General features: G+C 38.8%; 2 protein-coding genes across 2 annotated transcripts in view; one reads left to right on the forward strand and one right to left on the reverse strand.

Moving 5' to 3' along the window:
• Positions 1-20,721, forward strand: part of LOC26528624 (vesicular glutamate transporter 1) — a 60,793-nt gene that overhangs the window by 38,274 nt on the left and 1,798 nt on the right. Inside the window, exons 3-4 of the mRNA XM_015166111.3 lie at positions 7,748-7,908; positions 7,968-9,038. Coding sequence (XP_015021597.1) covers positions 7,748-7,908; positions 7,968-9,038 — 1,232 coding nt within the window. The remainder of the gene's footprint in view (positions 1-7,747; positions 7,909-7,967; positions 9,039-20,721) is intronic.
• The window catches only part of LOC116803962, a 35,952-nt gene continuing 19,953 nt past the window's right edge, over positions 4,723-20,721 (reverse strand). Inside the window, exon 2 of the mRNA XM_044008254.1 lies at positions 4,723-5,672. Within this exon, the coding sequence (XP_043864189.1) occupies positions 5,231-5,668 (438 nt within the window). The 5' untranslated portion in view covers positions 5,669-5,672 and the 3' untranslated portion in view covers positions 4,723-5,230. The remainder of the gene's footprint in view (positions 5,673-20,721) is intronic.

The raw sequence follows: 20,721 nt of genomic DNA on the forward strand, positions 1-20,721 counted from the left end.
TACATATATATATGTTGTTTTGTTTTATATATACGTTGCTTACATTTGTTGTTGCTAGCTGTTTATGCTTTGGTAATTTGATCTCATTTTAAATATTTCTGCATGATTATGCTGAGCTGGTCATTATTGTCATTCCCATGCACAAGTGCAATTGGTTGTGCAATTTGCATGAGCGTATTTGGTTGCATTGGTTGCATAACTCGCGTGACCCGAGCACTGAAAATAAGACAATACAAAAACAAGTAAGAAAGCTTTAGTCGAGACTACGAGATCCGCCGAACCCGTCGAGCAATATATTTCAATCATTTTTCGCGTCTTTCTACTTACACAAGCCACACGCACTCACACACACACGCACAAACACACACATGCATACACACACACATATACGCACACAATCTCACGTAGCAATATGCCCAAGCGGTCGAGGGAAGTTGCCACTGATCAGAGGAAAACACCCTCAAAAAAGCAGAGGCCCAATAAAGGCGCAGCGAACCCAAAAGAACCAATGGCTCTACGGGCTACAGCCGAAAATTCATGGATGGACAGTCGTTAAAGGACGCAAGCCCAAGCAAAAACGACCCAGAAGTGACGCAATCGCGATTTCAGGCGTGGGTGGTTGCAGCTATACAGACATGCTTCGTGTAGGCAAGACCGACCCAAATCTAAAGCATCTGAGCGGCGACGTTCAAGGCATTAGGAAGACAGCTAAGGGGGAGCATAGCGCTGAGGCCCTTCATGAAGCTGTAGGCAAGGCCTTGGGGGACCAAGCGGTAGTTAAAACACTTACCGAATCGGCTCAAATTGAGATTCGTGACCTAGATGAGTTAGCGAGCAAAGAGGAGATCTTGGAGTCAATTAGGGCGGAGTTGAAGGATAGCTCACTCCCCATTGAGGCTATCAAGTCGCTTCGACCGGCTCGAGCTCGAGCTGTCCAAAATCAGAATTGGATGGGTTGTATGCCGTATCTGCGCCGTGGATCAGTCTAAACGCTGTTTCAAGTGCCTTGATTACGGTCATGTGGCAGCAAACTGCGTCAGCGACTGTGACCTAAAGGGCGCATGTTTCAGGTGTGGAGAGATGAGTCACAGTGCAAAAGCATGCACTAAGCCACCAAAATGTAGCCTCTGCATCCAGAAAGGTGAAAAGCAGACGGACCACTCAGCAGGCAGCTTCAAGTACCCATCCTACCGCGAGGCTGCTCGTAAAATGAAATGTTAAGGTTCCTTCAGCTTAACTTAAATTATTGTGTTGCTGCCAAAGATTTTCTAGAGCAGACCATAAGGGAAAAATGTATAGACGTAGCATTTCTCAGTGAGCCTCACCACTGTAGAACCAGCTGCCCTAGGGCATGGTCAACAGACGTTAATGGCAAGCCATGTTGTGGGTATGTGGCAACACAACAAATGTTCTTTCGAATGTTAAGTCATTTAATGGGTTCGTACGAGGTCAATACGGTAGCCTATGGGTCTACAGCTGCTACCTGGCCCCCAGCATGCAGCTCAGTGGTTTCACAACGGCGCTTGACGAGCTTGCCGAGGATGCTAGGGGTCGGAAAGCCATTAAAGCAGGAGATTTTAACTCTTGGGCGTTAGAATGGGGTAGCCACACAACAAATGCCAGAGGCCGTATCTTACTGGAGATTTTCGCGACACTAGATGTTACACTGCTCAACACTGGCCACGAGTTCACCTTCAGTCGGGCTGGATACGGATCTGTAATTGACATTACTTTTGTCACTTAATTCCTAGTTCGGGAAGCAAAATGGAGCTTCTGCGATAGCTATACGGGCAGCGATCATACGGCACTTCTGTTCACAATAGGTGAGCGACCTGCCAGGGCGTCAACCTTGTGGAGGGAATCGTATCGGCTGGATACTTTTGATCCCGCGGCTTTTTCAGAGGCCATTCAGTCTCTGGGCACAATTGGTAATGCTGGCTGTCGTCGCCATAGGCAAGAAGCTTAAAGATACAGAGCATATGTGCAGCGAAAGTATCAATCGCATACGAAGCTGGTTGACAGGAGCTGGGCTCGAGCTTGCGGCGCACAAGACGGAAGTCGTCCTAGTAAGCAGTCGCAAAAAACTGGAGACTGCCAATATAAGGATAGGCAGCGTCAGCATCGCGTCAAAGAGGGCGATTAAGTATCTTGGCGTCATGTTACACACAAGATTAACTTTCCGCGAACACTTAGAATATGTGCATAAAAAGGCAGCTGATTCTTGTAGAGCTCTCTCAAGATTTATGCTTAACACGCGGGGACCTAAACAGCAACGACGTCTTCTTCTAATGAGCGTCATTAGATCTGTCATCCTCTATGCTGCGCCAATATGGTCAAGAGCGATGGCAACGCCGAGCTACAGCCGGGGCATTTGCGCGATCTACAGACTGAGCGCAATCAGAGTCAGCTGCGCTTTCATAACTATCTCCGATGATGCGGCACGATGGCGAAGGAAGTGGAATAGCTCAGCTAAAGGGTGATGGACGCACAACCTCATCCCGGAGCTTGAACCATGGGTTAACCGCAAACACGGCGAGGTTAACTTCTATATTTCGCAGATCCTCTCGGGCCATGGATGTCTTCGGAGCTATTTGAAGCGCTTTGGTCACGGGGAAACTGACGAATGCTCTTGGTGCGGGCGAGGGCATGTGGAAGACGCCAACCACATCCTTTTCGTATGTGGACGGTTCCTGGAGGAGAGGTGTCGTCTAGAAGAGGCACTGGGCCACTCCATCAGAGCGGACAACATAGTCAACGCCATGCTGGAATCGGAAGAAGCTTGGGAACTAACAAGCACCTTCGCGGCCACAGTGATGATGGAGCTCCGCAGAGTCGAGCGAATAAGAAGACGATCTGTACCAGGCAAAGGTAGCGCATAGTGCTTGCGAAGCAATGCTTTACGGCCATCCCGCAAGCATCGCGTGCTAGCCGAGCCACCACTCAACTTGCAACTTGTAGTATAATAAGATTGACAATAAACGAATATAAAAAAAAAAAAAAAAAAAAACAACATACACACACAAAAACATACGCACACAAGCACCCACGCCTAAACACGTATGGGCTGTAGTGTGCGCTCATTATGAGAACTTAATTGTTTATTAACTTTTCTTGTGGATGTACTTTCTTCATGAAACTTTTAGATCATGATTATAACATGCATTTGTCAAAGCCCAAGCTAGTATTTGAAATACGCCTTTTACGAAGGTGATGGTGAGGGGGTGAATATAGTAGTGAGGGGTAAATTCTAACAACAACCGAAATTGTATAAAACCACTGACCAGAGAACACATAGACTAGACATGTAGTACAATGTTTTTCAAACCCGAAAACTGTCTCCTAAGGCCTATCAATTTCGTATTTGCTCGGCTCTTCACTTTTATGTTCGAGCTACGAAAATATGCGAAAGCACAATCATTCCGCTTCATGCGCTCGACCGAGATGGTCAAATATTGAACACAAGAAGCCACTATGCTCAATTTTTTCTTGCTCTCCCTCTCTCTCTGCTCTCTTAAATATGTTTATGTGTGTATGCATGTGAGCACAAGCAGCAGCTCACGAAAATGGAATTACCAAGCTCGTTTTCGTTATTATTTGTGGGAACGGTATGAAAGCGTTGGTGCGCATAATGAAAATTCTTTCGCGACGAGCATGCACACACGCACTCTCGCTTGCTACATGTACTATGAGCATTTGTATGCCTGCTCTGTTGCCTGTAGCAATTTTGAAGCCCAGCATTTGCATTTGGTCGATCTTGTGAATTGCTCACATACATATGTATGTATGTATGTATATACATTTGATTGTGCGTACGCATGGGAGGCGCTGCTCACAATTATGGGATATAACTTTTAGATGCATTTGTATGCCTGTGTGGCTTTACATGTGCGTGTGTGTATGTTTTTGTTTGTATGCATGGAAGATGAACATCGTGTGCCTCCCTCATGAGTTTTATGACATCTAACAGATGCGCCCTTTAAAATGGGTGTATTTGGCCAGTATATGTATATATGTATGTATGTACATACATATGCTTCTTATTAAAAAGGTAAATTTCACCTGTATATGTGCAGATGCAAGGGATCGAAAATCGCATTCCAATTTGCCCACTGCAGTGAACTTCTTCGTCTACAAAGAGTCCATAAAATTCTTTATGTTGATCAACCAAGTGAGAAGCTGGATTGAGGAAACCGAAGATCTCCTGTCAGCAGTAATTGCCCCGGTGACGGATATTAACCAAGGAAAAGTACACCCATCGTTAATCGAACCAAATAAGATGTTAGCCGAACTCAACAAGATCCAACAGAAACTGCACAGGAACCAACTTCTTCCTGCCGAAAACTTTCCGAAAAGGCTGCAGTTAGTGTACAAACTAATGAAAGCGCAAGCTATATTTAAAGGCAACATGCAAGGTTACCAATATACATAAATCAGCATGCCACTCTATTTGAAGCCACTTGTAATTAAAGGAAGAAAGGTTATTCTGAGGACTAAAACGAAATTCCTTATCTTCAACACTGAGATAAACGCCTATCACTCAATGACTGAAATGGAAGTCGGTCATTGCCGGCATGAAGACGAAACCACATACCTGTGCGAAGGAAATTGGGCGTGGGAAATAAAACCGAACAACAAACAGCCGTGCAAATGATGGTGTTTAGTTGCGTATTAATCTTTATTCTTCTGAGCCTGGGTATATACCCAGACTCATGCATAATTCCAACCCTTAAATCTAGTGCGTCTATTGCTGAATGTGTAAGGCTCAGCATTGGTCTATTACATGTTCTTATCTTATCGCAGAGTTTGTAAGGCTCCGCGTGTGTCTATTAGCTATTCTTATCCTATAGCTGAGGATGTAAGGCTCAGCGTTCGCCTCTTACATAATCTGACTCCGGGGATGCAAAGGTTGGTGTCCATTTGTCTATTTATAGAGTCCGTACATGTGACCCTTATCTTTTCCCAGCGCATTACCTGCTAGTCGTTGAGTGCGTCGGAGGTATGTATACGATCTTTGTATATTCATATGTTCATGCCTGAACATTCTGCGGGGGGCCAAAGTGTGTAACGTCCAGAACTGCTGTGGATTTCTCAACAAGATATAGGACAAATACAAATATAATAATTGTTAATATTTTTGACGAAATGATCATGCTTGCAATCCTTATTTTCGTGCTGAACATTCTGCAGGGCCCAGAGAATGTGACATCCAGATAAACCGAGTATGCCACCATCACCTTAGTCTATTGCTCAGGTGGCGGCTAGCATGCCAAGTGAAGTCGTGCTCTTTAAAGAGCTTCTGCGGCTTGTAGGTGTCATCGTTTGTTGCATTAATATAGCTGATTGCATCAGTTGAGGAAGTTGTCGATCGCTTCATTGTTGCCGAGGCCAAAGCCTCCAGTTGATAGATGTCCTTCTGTTGATGCTGATTCGTTATTGCTCCTATTGCTTCGCTTGTAGTGGTTATGGTTGTTTCATTTAATATGTTGCTGCTACTTCCAATTGTACTTGCAGCTTTAATCTCCATTGTTGGTGGCGCTGCAGTGGTCACCACTGGAGAGTTTGAGTCGGTATTGTCGCTTTTCTCTTTAGCTGCACTTCCAGTCGCTGTTGCAGTCTCCGAAGAAGTTTGCTCTTCCGTCGTGCTGCCAACTGTGGAAATATCATCCATTGCACTATGGGTAAAAAGACCGAATTTTTGGCATTAATTGTCCCTGAAGTGATATGAATTTTTTATAATTTCGGTTTTTTTTTTAATAGAGCCACGCCCCCACCCCTTTCGCTTATAGAATCCATCCGGTTATTGCAACGAAATTTCTAGTCCCAGACAAGCTTTTACCGTGAATATTATTTTAGTTATAAGTTTCTTATTCCAACTCAATACAATTCATTCAATATTTCTTTTTTCATAGGTGTCTTCAGTATCATCTTCCTCTTTTTCGCTTTTGATTGAACTAGGAATTCTTCCAAATGTTTCAGAAGGTTCGAAACTATATGTCTCTAGAAGTGCAATATCTTCTGTAGGCATTTCTTTATTTCTCATTCGGCGAGCTCGTTCTTTCAAACCGAGACTAGAAATAAGTGGGTCTGATGAGTCTAGTGCTCTATTGAATACGCCACTTATATTTTATATAAAATATAATATAACAAACACAAATTGAATGTTTTCTCACACAGAGCTTTAAATTTCCCGGAGTTCACCTTATGCTCGCAAGAGATAGCAATTAATATTATAGAAACGGTTGATAAGATTTATTGGTCAAAATTTAAAATGGTAAAAAAAACAACTCAACATTTCCAAAAGCTCTTCTTGCTGCGTTGCCGTCATTAGATTTACCACTTCAAAACTAATGTTGTATCCTTTTCCGTTAATTTTTTAAACGAAACTAATGCAGAGAGGCGTCGTGTTATCATACTCTGAGGCAAGCTCAGAAGCCGATTTCTCTTTTAATCGTGGACCAGCATCGTTATAATTTAATTGCTTCCAACCTGCTCTTTTAGGTGATCTGGCGAACGCATAGACCTTGATACTTGACTGTCAGAAACCTAAGAAGGAGCTTCAGGAAAATAACTTGCTCAAAACGGTAAAGCACGGTGGAGGTAATGTGATGGTTTGGGGGTGTTTTGCTGCTTCTGGAGTTGGAAACCTTGTGTTTATTGATGACACTATGGACAAGCATGTTTATAGAGACATTCTCAAAGAGAATTGAAGTCCAGATATTCAAAAACTGCGTCTCAGTGGCACTGATTGCAAGATTCATCAAGACAATAACCCAAAACATTCGTCTTATACTGTGCAGGAGTGGCTCATATACCATTGCAAGCAGTTCAAAGCACCGCCCCAATCACCGGAATGGAATCCCATCGAGCATGTGTGGCACCTATTAGAAAGAAAGATCCGATATCATCAAATAACCTCAAAGGATTCTCTAAAAGAGGTCCTACGCGCTGGATGGGCCAAAATCACTACTTATGAAACGTCAAGGCCAATAATTATCAGTCTAAAGGAGGACCCACAAAGTATTGGGGTGATTGACTAGCGATGAAAATGACTGATTACGCCTATTGTGCTAATTTTTTTTTGACGAAAATTTTTGCCTATATTTATATTTTAGTTCTGCGCAAGTGAACCAAACTAGAAATTTAATTTTTTTTATGTTAAATAATATTAGAAAACATGGTTTTAACAAATACCGTGTTTCATTTATTTATAGCTGTGTTCAAAAACAAGTTACAGCTCTTAGAAGTTTGATTTTTCAAGTGTGCCAATACTTTTTTGACCCACTGTAGTTACCACAGTTTAGGATAAATATTTTAGTATAAATATTTTACAATTTATAAGCAAATTAGTTTCGAAATTGAAATTTGGATCCGTACAAAATTAGCTCTTTTATACCCCTAACCCATTTTCATTGAGAAATAAGATTATAATGGTCGTCAAAAGTATGTAACTGGCATAAGGAGGCGTGGCAGGCCCCACAAGTTACATATTTTTAATCAGGGCGATAAGCTGGGTCGATTTAGCCCTGACCGCCTGTCCGTATGTATGAACGCGTCGTGTCAGCGCTCGCAGCGCACTGATTTTGTTGTGCCATTTTTCACTGCTCGAGCCTCAGAAGACCGCGCCGAGCAAATACAAAGTTTTCTGGTCTCCAGTCCATTTCATTCTATGTGTTGTTTGGTTAGTGCTTCAGGTTACTATTTAGCCTTACGTATAGTACACTTAATTTTTCTTAAATTACAATTGCAGATAAAATTCCAGCCAGAATAGTCTTATATTTTCTTTCCTGGTCTGGTTTTCTCGTGTCATTCATGATGCGTAATGATATGAATTTTGCTCTGGTTGCCATGATATCAGATGACAATGGAACACAGAACGAAAAGGGAAATGACTTTTATGCATTGAATATGGTAAAACATAAATAAATACAGTTATTCATTCAAAACATTAAATCTTTTTTCTACTACAGGGTAGTGGCGCTGAAGATCATACGTCAATAATCAAGTCTGTGATTATAAGCTCGTTTTATTGGTGCTATGTGCTGTCTCAAGTCGTTGGCGGCGTCGCAACGCAAGCTTTTGGAACTAAGTGTGTATTTGGATGGTCACAGTTGGCAACAGCTTTATGCAGTTTACTTATGCCATTAGCTGCAGAATTTCATTACGCTGTTGTAATATTCTTACGCTCAATTCAGGGATTTGCATCTGGCCTCACTTGGCCTGCCATGTACGCAATGGTGGGGTACTGGATTCCTATGACAGAGCGTTCACGTTTTATGTCAAGCTTTCAAGGATTTAGTATTGGTATTGGTCTAACTTACCCACTCTGTGGATTTATTATAACAACGTTCGGTTGGCCACTTGTCTTTTATACGACTGGTCTATTGGGAATCGGCTGGTGTTCTCTATGGTACATTTTAGCGTTTGACACACCACAAGAACATCCCCGTATAAACGCCGAGGAGCTGCATTATATAGAGCGCAATATTGGGGAAGATGTACGAAAATCATATTCAATAAAAGTTCCTTGGGGACATATATTTAGATCGTTGCCAGTTTGGGCGATTGCAGTTACAACATTCGGTCGAATTTTCGTACATTATATTTTTATAGTTAATGGGCCTGCTTTTATGAATCATATTCTTAAGTTCGAATTTGGAGCCAATGGAATTTTGTCAGGAATGCCATTTCTTTGCTCATACATATCGTCCGTATTTTTCTGTTATATTGCAGATAAACTATTATTAAATAATATGATGAGTCTTACTAAGGTAAGGAAATTGTTCACAGGCTTATCGCAAGTTATCCCTGGATTACTGATATGTTGTTTAGGGTATATAGATAATATAACGTTTCTTTTGACAATCTGGTTTATATCTGTTATTTTTATTACGGCATCGTACGCTGGAGCAATGGCTAATATTATAGATATCTCACCAAACTATGGGCACTCAGGAGCAGTATTAGCATTCTGTCAAACAATTCACATGTCCGCGTCATTTCTATCACCATTGACTGTTGGATTCTTAGTAGCTCAAGAGGTAAATTCTAATAACCACTACACTTCACTTCCATTTAACAGATTAATTTTTATCGTACACTGAATACAAGTTGACCTATGTATGTCTGATTGTTAACGCATTGATTTCGGAAAATGAACTAGATATATAAAATATAATTTATGTTATATACTAGATTTGTTTAAATTAAAAATAACAGGTAGAACTGACTAAGTATATACGTATATATATGATCAGGGCTACTAGCTGACTCGATTTAACCCTGTCCCTCTGTCTGTCCGTATATTTGACCGCGTCGATCTCAGAAGATATAAGAGCTAAAGACTTGAAATACTTATAAAAGTCCGTATATTCAGCTACTAATCATATATTAAACATATAGTGCAAAGCTTTTGCACAGTTAAATTATTGCATACGTGCCCAGACCACTTCGCATTTGCTCGGTCCCTTTGAGGTACTAAAATGTAGGAACGGAACATTTTCCCACTTCTTTGCAATGTAATTGCAGAAATAATTGCAACGCAATTTATTAAGTGTTATTAAAATGTACTAAATAGAATAGGCTATTTATTAAATTATACTACAAAAACATTGCAAAAAAATTTAACGTACTTTTGGTAAAATTTTTATTTTTTTTAACTAGACCGATTGGACAAAATCGTTTTGGTAATTTCACTATACGTTATGTTTCTTTATTTAAAGCTTCTCAAATTTGAATTTTAATGTAGAAAATTTTGTAAGAATTTAGCATATTTTTTCACTTTGAAAATAGCAAATCAGGGTGATGTGCTTTTGTGAAAGTATGTAAAATGCAGAAGGAATCATCGCAGACCCCTTAAATATATATTCTTGATCAGGACAAACTGAGTCTATATAGCCCTGTCCGTCTGTCTGTTCATCCTAATTTGAAGACTTTTAGACCTAGAGACTTCAGATTTGGTGTGTATATGCAATTAATGAATACAAAGATTTTAGAACTTACACATTTTGGATACCACGCCCCCTCGCCCCCAATTTTTTAAAAACGTATTTCAAGTTCTAGAGATTTGAGTTTGGAATGTACACGCATTTATCCTAAATATATGATCATGCTTTGAAAGTCTCTTAAAGATAGTCCATCTACAAAAGAAATTATTCAAGAAGTAAATTCTCATATTATTGCCCACACTGCAGCGCTGCCCAAGCGTAGCCGCTGCTTACTGCGCAGTTAGCAGAGCGCGTGCTTATACGTACGTGGGGATGCATGTGTATGTATACGTGTATAAACGAAGTGCAGAATGATTAGCTTGGCGGGTTTAGGGTATTTCCTAGTCGAGTAGTCTCGACTGGAGCCTTCTTGTTTAAGTTTTTATACCCTGAACCCATTTTCAATGGGAAATCAGGGTATAATGGTTTTGTTGAAATGTATGTAACAGGAAGAAGGAGGCGTGGCAGACCCCACAAAGTATATATATATTCTTGATGAGGGCGACGAGCTGAGTCGATTTAGCTCTGTCCGTCTGTCTGTCCGTATGTATGAACGCGTCGATTTCAGAAGATATAAGAGCTAGAGACTTCTTCTGTCCGTATTTACAGCGCGGATATCGAGTTTATCATTAAAAATCGATAACTCATACCGTTATTTTTTTATCGATAAAAAAACCCTATCGAAAAACAGCTATAAAATTATATCTTCTACACCTTTATTGCTAGTCTCCAAATTTTTAGACTCATTCACGAAAGTGAAATGAGTATATTGGTTTTGTGCAATGTCCGTCTTGCTGTCCGTCCGTCTGACCGTATGAACGCAATCGATTTCGGCGCTATTGAAGCTAGAGACTTGAAATTTGGAACACATACGCGTGCATATCTCCGATTTATAAAGTGTTAAAATTTTCCCGATCCGCCCACTAGGGGCGTGGCAAATCGGAAAATGCATTTTCCGATATACCAGAAATCATGTTTGTTGAAGAGCTAGAAAGCTGAAATTTGATATGTAGGTCCGCGCCGACCACCCAAGATCACAAGCTATGGCGGATATATCTCCGTCCATTAGGGGCGTGGCAAATCGGATAAAACTGTATCTCCTAAATGCTGAAATTTTGCATGTAAGCTGATATTTTAATTCTATGAAGATGAGTGAAAAAATTATATATATACGCCCACTAGGGGCGTGGCAAATCGGACCTGAACATATAGTGATTTTTCGAATTCTGTTATATTTTAGGCACTATTGATGCTAGAGACCTGAAATTTTGTATATATACGCGGGTTGACCACCCACGTCCAACGAGCTATGGTAGATATATGTCCGCCCATAGGGGGCGTAGAAAACCGCAAAAGTTTATATCTCCTACAGTTTAAGAGCTAGAAGCTTCAAATTTGGATAGTTAAGTTACCTCCTCTATCTATGCCCCAAAAATAATTTTTAAGTCTCTTTAGGGGCGTGGCATATCGAAAAATACCCTGTAATTTTCACGTTTTTTGAGCGTAAGAATTCAAATTTTGCATTTAGGTAACCGGTTGCTCGTTCTAAGAACTGGCTAAAATTGAGTAGTCTACGGCCACTAGGGGCGTGGCAATCGGCATTTACAGTGCCCGAATTGCGACATTTATATGCGTCAGCCATCTATTTATGTATATGTACACATAAGTAGGCTTAATAGGCATTGATAGCACGGAAGGAAACATTTTTATAAAATTAATAAAATATAAAAAAGCTAAAATAACAAAAATTTGCAATTTACAAAAAAGTGTTTTCAGCGGGATTTGAACTCGCACCCAACCCAAACAGCATGTTTGTCAAAATAGCTAAAATAAAGATCGTCGGCGCTTCAGCCTACAGCACCACCGCGTCGTTTCGATCAGTAGTAGTTAAAACGAAATCATATTATTGTTATGACGCCACATAGCAAAGAAAATCCAGTGTAGCGGCTGGAAATTCAAAAACAATGCAAAGACAAATCAATCGCAACGGGATTCTTAGAATATGCTAGAGCACGCATTTATGTGTACATACATACACACATACAAATGAGCGCGTGTATAAGGCTGGAATGCTTGATGCTATGCGTGCAGGCTTACATATATAATTGTATATACATATGTATGTATTTGAGGGCTATTTAAGAAGAAACAAATTTAAACTTATAAAATTATTCGACTAAATATCTATTTTATAAAAAACGAATATGTATGAAAAAAAAAAAAAAAAATAATAATAACATAGTAGAGGTTCGAACCTCCCCTACTCTAACATTACTTGCGTCGCCCTTAGCACCCGCGCCACTGCTTTGCTCGAGAGGTCAGTTGCTAAAATAGAATAGCTTAATAAGAGAGCGTCATCAGACAAAACTACAGTAACGGCTAGAAAGTCCAGAAATCAATCGAAATTCTAAGAATGTGAGAAAAGGCGCGCTTCTGTCTGTACGCATAGAATAGACGATGAGTGTGTGCACAAGCATAGGAAAATCGCGCTGATCTGCTGTTAGCTTGAAGCCGGTATCCAATGTATGGATATAAGTATATAATAAAAATCAAAATTGTATAAATTATATATGTATGTAATTTGAATGCAATAGCTATCGATGATTTTCCAATTTTAATGGCATCATGCCGTGTTTTTTGCTGGGCACTAGACTTGAAAATTGCACTATATACTCTGGTTGACAGCGTTTGGGCTGTGAATGAGTCTTCTGCAATCGGTATCGCCCGACTGCAACGTTCTTACTTGTTAATGTATGCTTATATGCAATTTATACAATTTCGATTTTTGTTAAAATTTACCCCCCACCCCTATATCCACTCGCTCACCCTCACTTTTGTAAAAAGCGTATTTCAAATACTAGAGACTTGTCTTTTAGCAAATACATGCATATCCATGTTATAATCATAATTTAAGTTTCATGAAGATAGTATGTCCACAAAAAGAGTTATTATGCGTGCGTGCGCATGACTGTGTGTGTGCGTGTATGTGTGCATATGCGAATAATTATTGAAATATCAGTTGCTCGAAGGGTTCAGGGGATCTCGTAGTCGAGCAGTCTCGACTAGGAGCTCTTTTACTTGTTTATAAAATAGATATTTTATTGGGAAGGTGCGAGCTTGAATGAATGGCACTTAATACTTTCGTTTTTTTAATCGAATAATTTTATAAGTTTAAATTTGTTTCTTCTTAAATAGCCCTCAAATACATATACGCAAATACATAAAGATCATCAAGAGCATCAAGCATTCTAGCCTTATACACGCGCTCATTGGTGTGTGGTGTGTATGTATGTACACATAAATGCGTGCTCTAGCATATTCTAAGAATCTCAGTTGCGATTGATTTGTCTTTGCATTGCTTTTGACTTTTCAACCGCTACACGGGCTTTTCTTTGCTATATGGCGTCATAACAATAATGTAATTTCGATTTAATTACTGTTATTCGAAGCGACGCGGTGGTGCTGTAGGCAGAAACGCCGGCGATCTTCATTTTAATTATTTTGACAAACATGCTACTTAGCTTGGGTGAGAGTTCGAATCCCGCGGAAAACGCTTTTTGGGAAATTGCAAATTTTTATTATTTTAGCTTCTTTTATATTTTAAATTTCTTAAAAATGTTTCTTTCCGTATTATGAATATCTATTAAGCTTATTTATATATACAGATACATAAACAGATGGCTGACGCAAGAGAGTTCTCAGTGAGAGTGTACAGACGTGTTTGTTTTTCTGCTCTGCAAATTTGCTGGTTTTTTATAATTAATTGCTTTTATTATATTTCACACAACTGCGGTCAGTTTTATTTTTGCTGGTGGCTGTTTATTCCTATGCAAGGTTTGATCCGTGGTATTTTCTATAATTGCTTTTTTTAATCTGTGAAGTTTTGCGAAGCGTCGGTTGGATATTTGCATTATTTTGCATTTTACTCTAGTGCTTCTATTGTTTTTGGCGCTCTCTTCATTTCACTTTTTATACGTTGGTTAGTGTGAGTGTTTGCATACTTGCTCTCTCGAATTTCAATCGTCGTGCGGTGCAAATATTCTCTCTGTGTTTCTTTCGTTACGCTCTGTAACGGCTGTTGTTGTTGGACTTGCTCTGTCAACATATTCTTTCGTTCTGCTCTTTAACAGCTATTTGTTGTTGGACTCGCTCTGTGAACATACTTTTTATCCTCTTTGTTTTTATTTAACTTCTTCAGTTTCGGTAATTTCTATTTGATCTTAATTGCCAATATGAGTTGCTGTAAAAAATCTTGCTCGTTCAGACAGGCAGTGGACTCTGCACAACCGCAATTTGTACATTGCTAGTTGTATGATGCACCCTAAATGTGCTGCACTGGTCGTGATTATGACCAGATTATGTCCACAGCAAAAATTGGTAGTGGGGGCGTTCGCTGGTCTTGTCCGTTGTGCTTAGAAAAACATATTTTTAGAAAACATATTTTTCTAAAATGTATAGGGCTCAATTTTTAAAATTGAAGAATATTTCTATGCAATTATCCAGTGATGTGGATGCTGCTGAAGAAATATTAACTAAATATATCTTCGAGAGTCGCCCTTCTCAATTGGAGGCTCCTTTGTTGTTGGTACCTCCTTCTGCGCTAACATCGTCACCTAATTCGCTCGCTCCACCCTCACCTTGTGCCTCCGTTTTATCATCGGCGCCTAACTTATTGGACCTTACATTACCTGATCCTGAGTCTATTCCCCATGTTGATGCTGCTATTGAAACTCCCGTCCCTGTGCAAAAATTGGATACACCTCCTATAGTTGTTCAAACGAAGAGTGTTAATAAGTCAGCCTCTCCTGGCATTACCTTATCTGTCGTCTCTCCTCGAAAGCAAGTTTTCTTATCTAGGCTTTCATCTGAAACGACCTGTGAGGCAGTATCAGCTGTTATCTCAAGTAAGCTGTCGGCCAATGTTTTTATATCGAAGTTTAGTTTCGCAACTCCGCGCGAAATTGCTTCATTCAAAATCAATGTGCCTTTAAAACTCTATGTGATCCTAATTTCTGGCCACCTCATGTGGTTGTTCATGAATTTAAGCCCAAAAATCGTAACAGATTGATGCCTATTTCAACTAACTAATTTACAAACTTCTTCTCAGCTGTCCCTGATTTATCAAAATGTACGTGGATTAAATTCTAAACTTAAAAGTCTATTCTTACATAGTTTTAGTGTACAATATGATATTATCGCATTCACTGAAACATGGCTAAGTAATAATATTCATAATAGTGAAATTCTTTCAAGTAATTTCACTACTTATAGACTCGACCGTTCGATGCGCAGAGGGGGTGGGGTGTTAATTGCTGTTAAATCCCTTATCCTCTCCGAATTGTTTACCTTCTCATCCCTTCATGATGCGGAGATTATAGGGGTTAAATTAACTCTCCCATCGTGCTCATTATATATGACATGTTTTTATAACCCTCCCTCTTCTGATGTACAAGTTTATGCTCAACATATAAATTGGATTAAAGAAGTTTATGAACATGTAAATGATAGAGATTTGCTTCTTGTGTTGGGTGATTTTAATATTCCGAACACTTTTTGGTCATCAATATGTAATGCAAATTACTTTATTCCGACAATTGATCACTATCTTTTTGATGAATTGTTTAACCTGTCTATGTTTCAGATGAACTCAATTTCTAATCATCTAAGTCGCACAATAGATCTTGTGTTCATTAATCATGAGTCGCTCATTAATATCACGAGAGCAACTCCTTTCTGTTTACCTGAGGATATACATCACCCCACTTTAGAGGTTTTATTAGCTGTTGATAATCATTTCACTTATACTCCTTTGCCTACTAATCCAAGTCGCTGTTATCGTAAATGAAATTTTTGTTTTGCCTAATGGTCTATTTTATACGAGTCGACTGATATTAATTTGGCAGCATCGTTTTTTTATACTACCTTAAACTCTATTTTGGATCTTTGTGTCCCTCTCAATCATATTTCGCCTATTGCAAATAACCCTCCGTGGTTTACTAAGACACTTTCGAACTTAAGAAACATTAAAACTAAATGTTTTAAAAATTATAAAAAGTCTGGCTTATCTGTTGATTGGTCTAAATATTCCATAGCCAAGTCAAATTTCATTCTTTTAAATTCTAGTTGTTATGAGAATTATCTTATACGTTGCAAACATCAGTTTTCACGAGATCCTAAACAGTTTTACTCATTTGTAAACATGAAGCGTAAATCTACTGGTTTGCCGTCATTTGTCCTTGGTGGTGTAAAAACTTGCAATGACCAGGACTCCTCTGATTTATTTGCAGATTTTTTTCAATCCACTTATTCTTCTGCTGATCTTTACAGCAACTCATATCCATATTCACTTCCTGAATATGGGTCTATTCTTTCTCTCCTGCTGCCGATAACATTCCTAGTTGTGTGATAAAAGAGTGCAGTGTTTAACTTGTCTTTAGATACTTCCGTATTCCCTAAAATTTGGAAAGAATCTTTCATCATTCCCCTATATAAAAAAGGTGGAAGATCTGATATTTCCAATTATAGAGGCATTCCGAAATTATCTGCTATTCCGAAATTATTTGAGAAAATTTTAACATCTGCCATGCAGCATTTTTGCAAATCGATTATTCTTCGCTTGTCAATGACAGTTTTTCTAAAAAAAAATGCAAACTGATGTTATTTATACTGACTTCAGTAAAACATTTGACTTAGTACATCATAAGATACTAATTCTAAAGCTTGAACGCTTAGGATTTTCACTTGTGTGTTGGATTTCGTGCTATTTAAAGGGTAGAACCCAAAGAGTCTTGCTGAGATCAGCTACTTCTAAACTTATCTTTGTCTCGTCTGGTGTACCTCAGGGTAGCCATTTGGGTCCCTTGCTCTTTTCCCTTTTTATACCCTGAACCCATTTTCAATGGGAAATCAGGGTATAATGGTTTTGTTGAAATGTATGTAACAGGGAGAAGGAGGCGTGGCAGACCCCACAAAGTATATATATTCTTGATCAGGGTGACGAGCTGAGTTGATTTGGCCCTGTCCGTCTGTCTGTCCGTCTGTCCGTCTGTCCGTCTGTCCGTCTGTCCGTCCGTCCGTCTGTCCGTCTGTCCGTATGTATGAACGCGTCGATTTCAGAAGATATAAGAGCTAGAGACTTCAAATTTTTTTTAAAATGTCCGTAATTACAGCGCGCATATCAAGTTTATCATTAAAAATCGATAACTCATCTCGATCTTTTTTTATCGATAAAAAACCTTATCGAAACCCAGTTATAAAATTATATCTTCTACACCTTTATTGCTAGAGTCTCCAAATTTTTAATGTATGCTTATATGCAATTTATACAGTTTCGGTTTTTGTTAAAATTTACCCCCACCTCTAAATTCACCCCCTCACCCTCACTTTTGTAAAAAGCGTATTTCAAATACTAGAGACTTGTGCTTTGGCAATTACATGCATATTCATGTTATAATCATAATCTAAAAGTTTCATGAAGATCGTACGTCCATAAAAAAAAGTTATTAAACAATTAAGTTCTCATAGTAAGCGCACACTGCAGCCCATGCGTGTTTATGCGTGGTTGCTTGTATGTGTATGTGTGTGTGTATGTGTGTGTGTGTATGCGTTTGTGTCTGTATGCGTGTGTGTGTGTATGTGTGTCTGTATGCGTGTGTGTGTATGTATACCTGTGTGTGCGTACGTGCGTGTGTGTGTGTGCGTGTTTTTTGTGTAAGCTGAAAGTCGCGAAAAAGTATTGAAATATCTATTGCTCCAAGGGTTCAGGGGATCTCGTAGTCGAGCAGTCTCGACTAGAGCTTTCTTACTTGTTATAAATGACCTTCCTAGCTGTATCTCTTATTAAACTCGTAAAACTTTGCCTTTCGTACTCCAGTGCGAATGGACATCTTTACCTTCAAAATGACCTTAATGCATTTCAACTTTTGTGTGTGGCGAACCAGTTCATCTTTACAGTCAAAGATTTTGATGTGTTCTTTGACTGTAAACTAAATTTTAGTCTTCATATTTCTACCATCATCAATGAATCTAAAAGTGTGCTTGGCTTTAAAACGTTGGTCTAAAGAATTTAATGATCCTTTTATCACCAAGCAATTATTTATTTCGCTTGTGCGTCCTATTTTAGAGTATTGCTCAGTTGTATGGTCTCCGCAGCATAAACTGTATCAGGATCGTATCGAATCGGTCCAAAAACAATTTCTTCTTTTTGCCTTAAGAGATCTTAGATGGGACAGTAATGTACGATTACCGTCTTATCATAGTAGGCTTCAGCTCATTAACCTTCCATTGTTAACCAATCGTAGAACAATTTTAGGAATTGTTTTTCTGCATAAATTGATTAACGGTGATATTGATTCGCCCTCTTTGTTGATGCGTCTTAATTTTTCAGTTCCATCCCGAACAACTAGACACTATCGTCTACTTAATTTACCGTTGTGTACTACGGATTATTCTTTGCATAGTGCGTTTTATGTTCTTTGTGTTAACTTTAATAAATATTATCACGTATTTTCCTTAGAGCTCTCTCTTCCTAAATTAAAATCTTTACTATTAGCTTATCTTAGGGATATCACCCGCAGTGCCCAGGCATAAGCACTGGTAAACATTTCGTTGCCAATATTGTGTAGTGATTTCTCGATTCTTCCCTATACTCCATTCTGGCTCTTCTTTTAATCTTTTCTTTCTTATTTTCTTATTCTTTGTTTTTCCTACTACTCTTGCAATAACTTGTAATACTTTCCTTTTTCTTTACTATATTTATTTATTTTTATTTATTTTTTTATTATTATTATTAATTTTTTAATGTCTTTTTTTTCTCTCTCTCTCTCTCTCCCTCTTCTTTTTATTTAAAATGTGTTTTTAAATTAAAAAGTACTTAATATTTATTTTAAGTTTCATTCTAACACTTTCTTTTCATAGTCTCAATAGTATCACTGACCACCAGAGCTTGCAAATGAGAGTTGAGCGTTTTTTCGTTTATTCTCTTTCTCGCATCATACCCAAAAAAAAATTGTGTAGACACGTCTCTCTCTGAGCGTCACTCTCTTTTTATACCCTGAACCCATTTTCAATGGGAAATCAGGGTATAATGGTTTTGTTAAAAGTATGTAACAGGCAGAAGGAGGCGTGGCACACCCCACAAAGTATATATATTCTTGATCAGGGCGACGAACTGAGTCGATTTGGCCCTGTCCGTCTGTCTGTCCGTCCGTCCGTCCGTCCGTCCGTCCGTCCGTCCGTCCGTCCGTCCGTCCGTCCGTCCGTCCGTCCGTATGTATGAACGCGTCGATCTCAGAAGATATAAGAGCTAGAGACTTGAAATTTTTTTTCCTAGGTCCGTGTATATCACGCGCATATCAAGTTTTTCTTTATATATCGATAACTACTCCCGATATTTTATTATCGATTAAAAACCTTATCGAAAGCTAGTTATTTAATTATATCTCCTACACCTTTAGAGCTAGAGCTTCCAAATTTTAAATGTAGACTTATATATATTTTATACAATTTCGATTTTTGTTAAAATTTACCCCCCACTCCTATTTCCACCCCCTTATCCTCACCTTTGTAAAAGGCGTATTTCAAGTACTAGAGGCTTGTGCTCTAGAATGTAAACACATTTTTACCATATGATTACGCCCTGAAAGTTTCATTAAGATTGTACGTCTAGAAATTAAATTATTCAACAAATAAATTCTTATAATGTTGCCCACACTACAGCGCAGCCCAAGCGCAGTCGCTGCTTACTGCGCAGTTAGCAGAGCGCATTGTAATACGTGCGTGTGTATGTATGTGTGTCGAAAAGAAGTGCAGACTGATTAGAATATCAGATTAGAGGGTTCAGGGTATCTCCTAGTCGAGCAGTCTCGACTAGAGTCTTCTTACTTGTTTCTTTAGCATCTGTTTCGCTCAGACGCAATGCGATCACTCATTCGTGTGACGCTCTCACATGAGTGTCGCGTAAAACTAACACGATTTTCCCTCACACAAAGCTTCTCAGCAAAAAACACTTTGACTAACAAACTCAGCAGAAAATGTTTTTGCCTTCGTGTGCATGTAAATACACGCATACATACATACAAAAAGAACGCAGCAATCGCGCGTGATTACCCATACAAACGCAACTTACCGTTACTTCTTTAACTCAAGCAAACGATCAGTGTTTGACTTGAGGAAACGAAAACAGAAACAACTATCTCCCTCAGAGCGCGAGAGAGATAAGCCAGACGCGACAAAAACACTTTCTGTCTGAGTATTTTTTGCCTGTGTCACTGAAAGACACTTTTTTGCAGACAACGAAAAAGTGTTAACAGTTTTTTGCGAGCTATGCTGACCACATTTGGCTGTAAAATGGGGCATAACTGGCCGGACTGGCAAATAAAATACCCCCTTCGTTTTGGTGATACTATTGTCATTGATTCTGTAATTAATTTAGGCTTTTTAATTTTTAGCTGACTATCGTTATGTCAATATCTTTAAAAAATAAATAGCTAAGTTCTTTTAATATTCTAATTTTTTAATTTTAGTTGACTCTAGTTTTGTCAATATCTTTAAATAAATAAATAAATTCAAATTTGGGTGCAAAGTAAATGAAATATTAAAATGATTCAGAAATAATTTAAAACTTTTTCCCTATACAAAAAATTATGAATAATTAAGAAATGTATGAACGTAACTAAAATTTAAAATACAATTATTCTGCACTATTATTACGTTCTACGCAAACATTAAAATGAAATAA

This window comes from Drosophila mojavensis, unplaced genomic scaffold, assembly GCF_018153725.1.
Source record: "Drosophila mojavensis isolate 15081-1352.22 unplaced genomic scaffold, ASM1815372v1 contig_108, whole genome shotgun sequence".
In the NCBI taxonomy this organism is placed as follows: Eukaryota; Metazoa; Arthropoda; class Insecta; order Diptera; family Drosophilidae; genus Drosophila; species Drosophila mojavensis.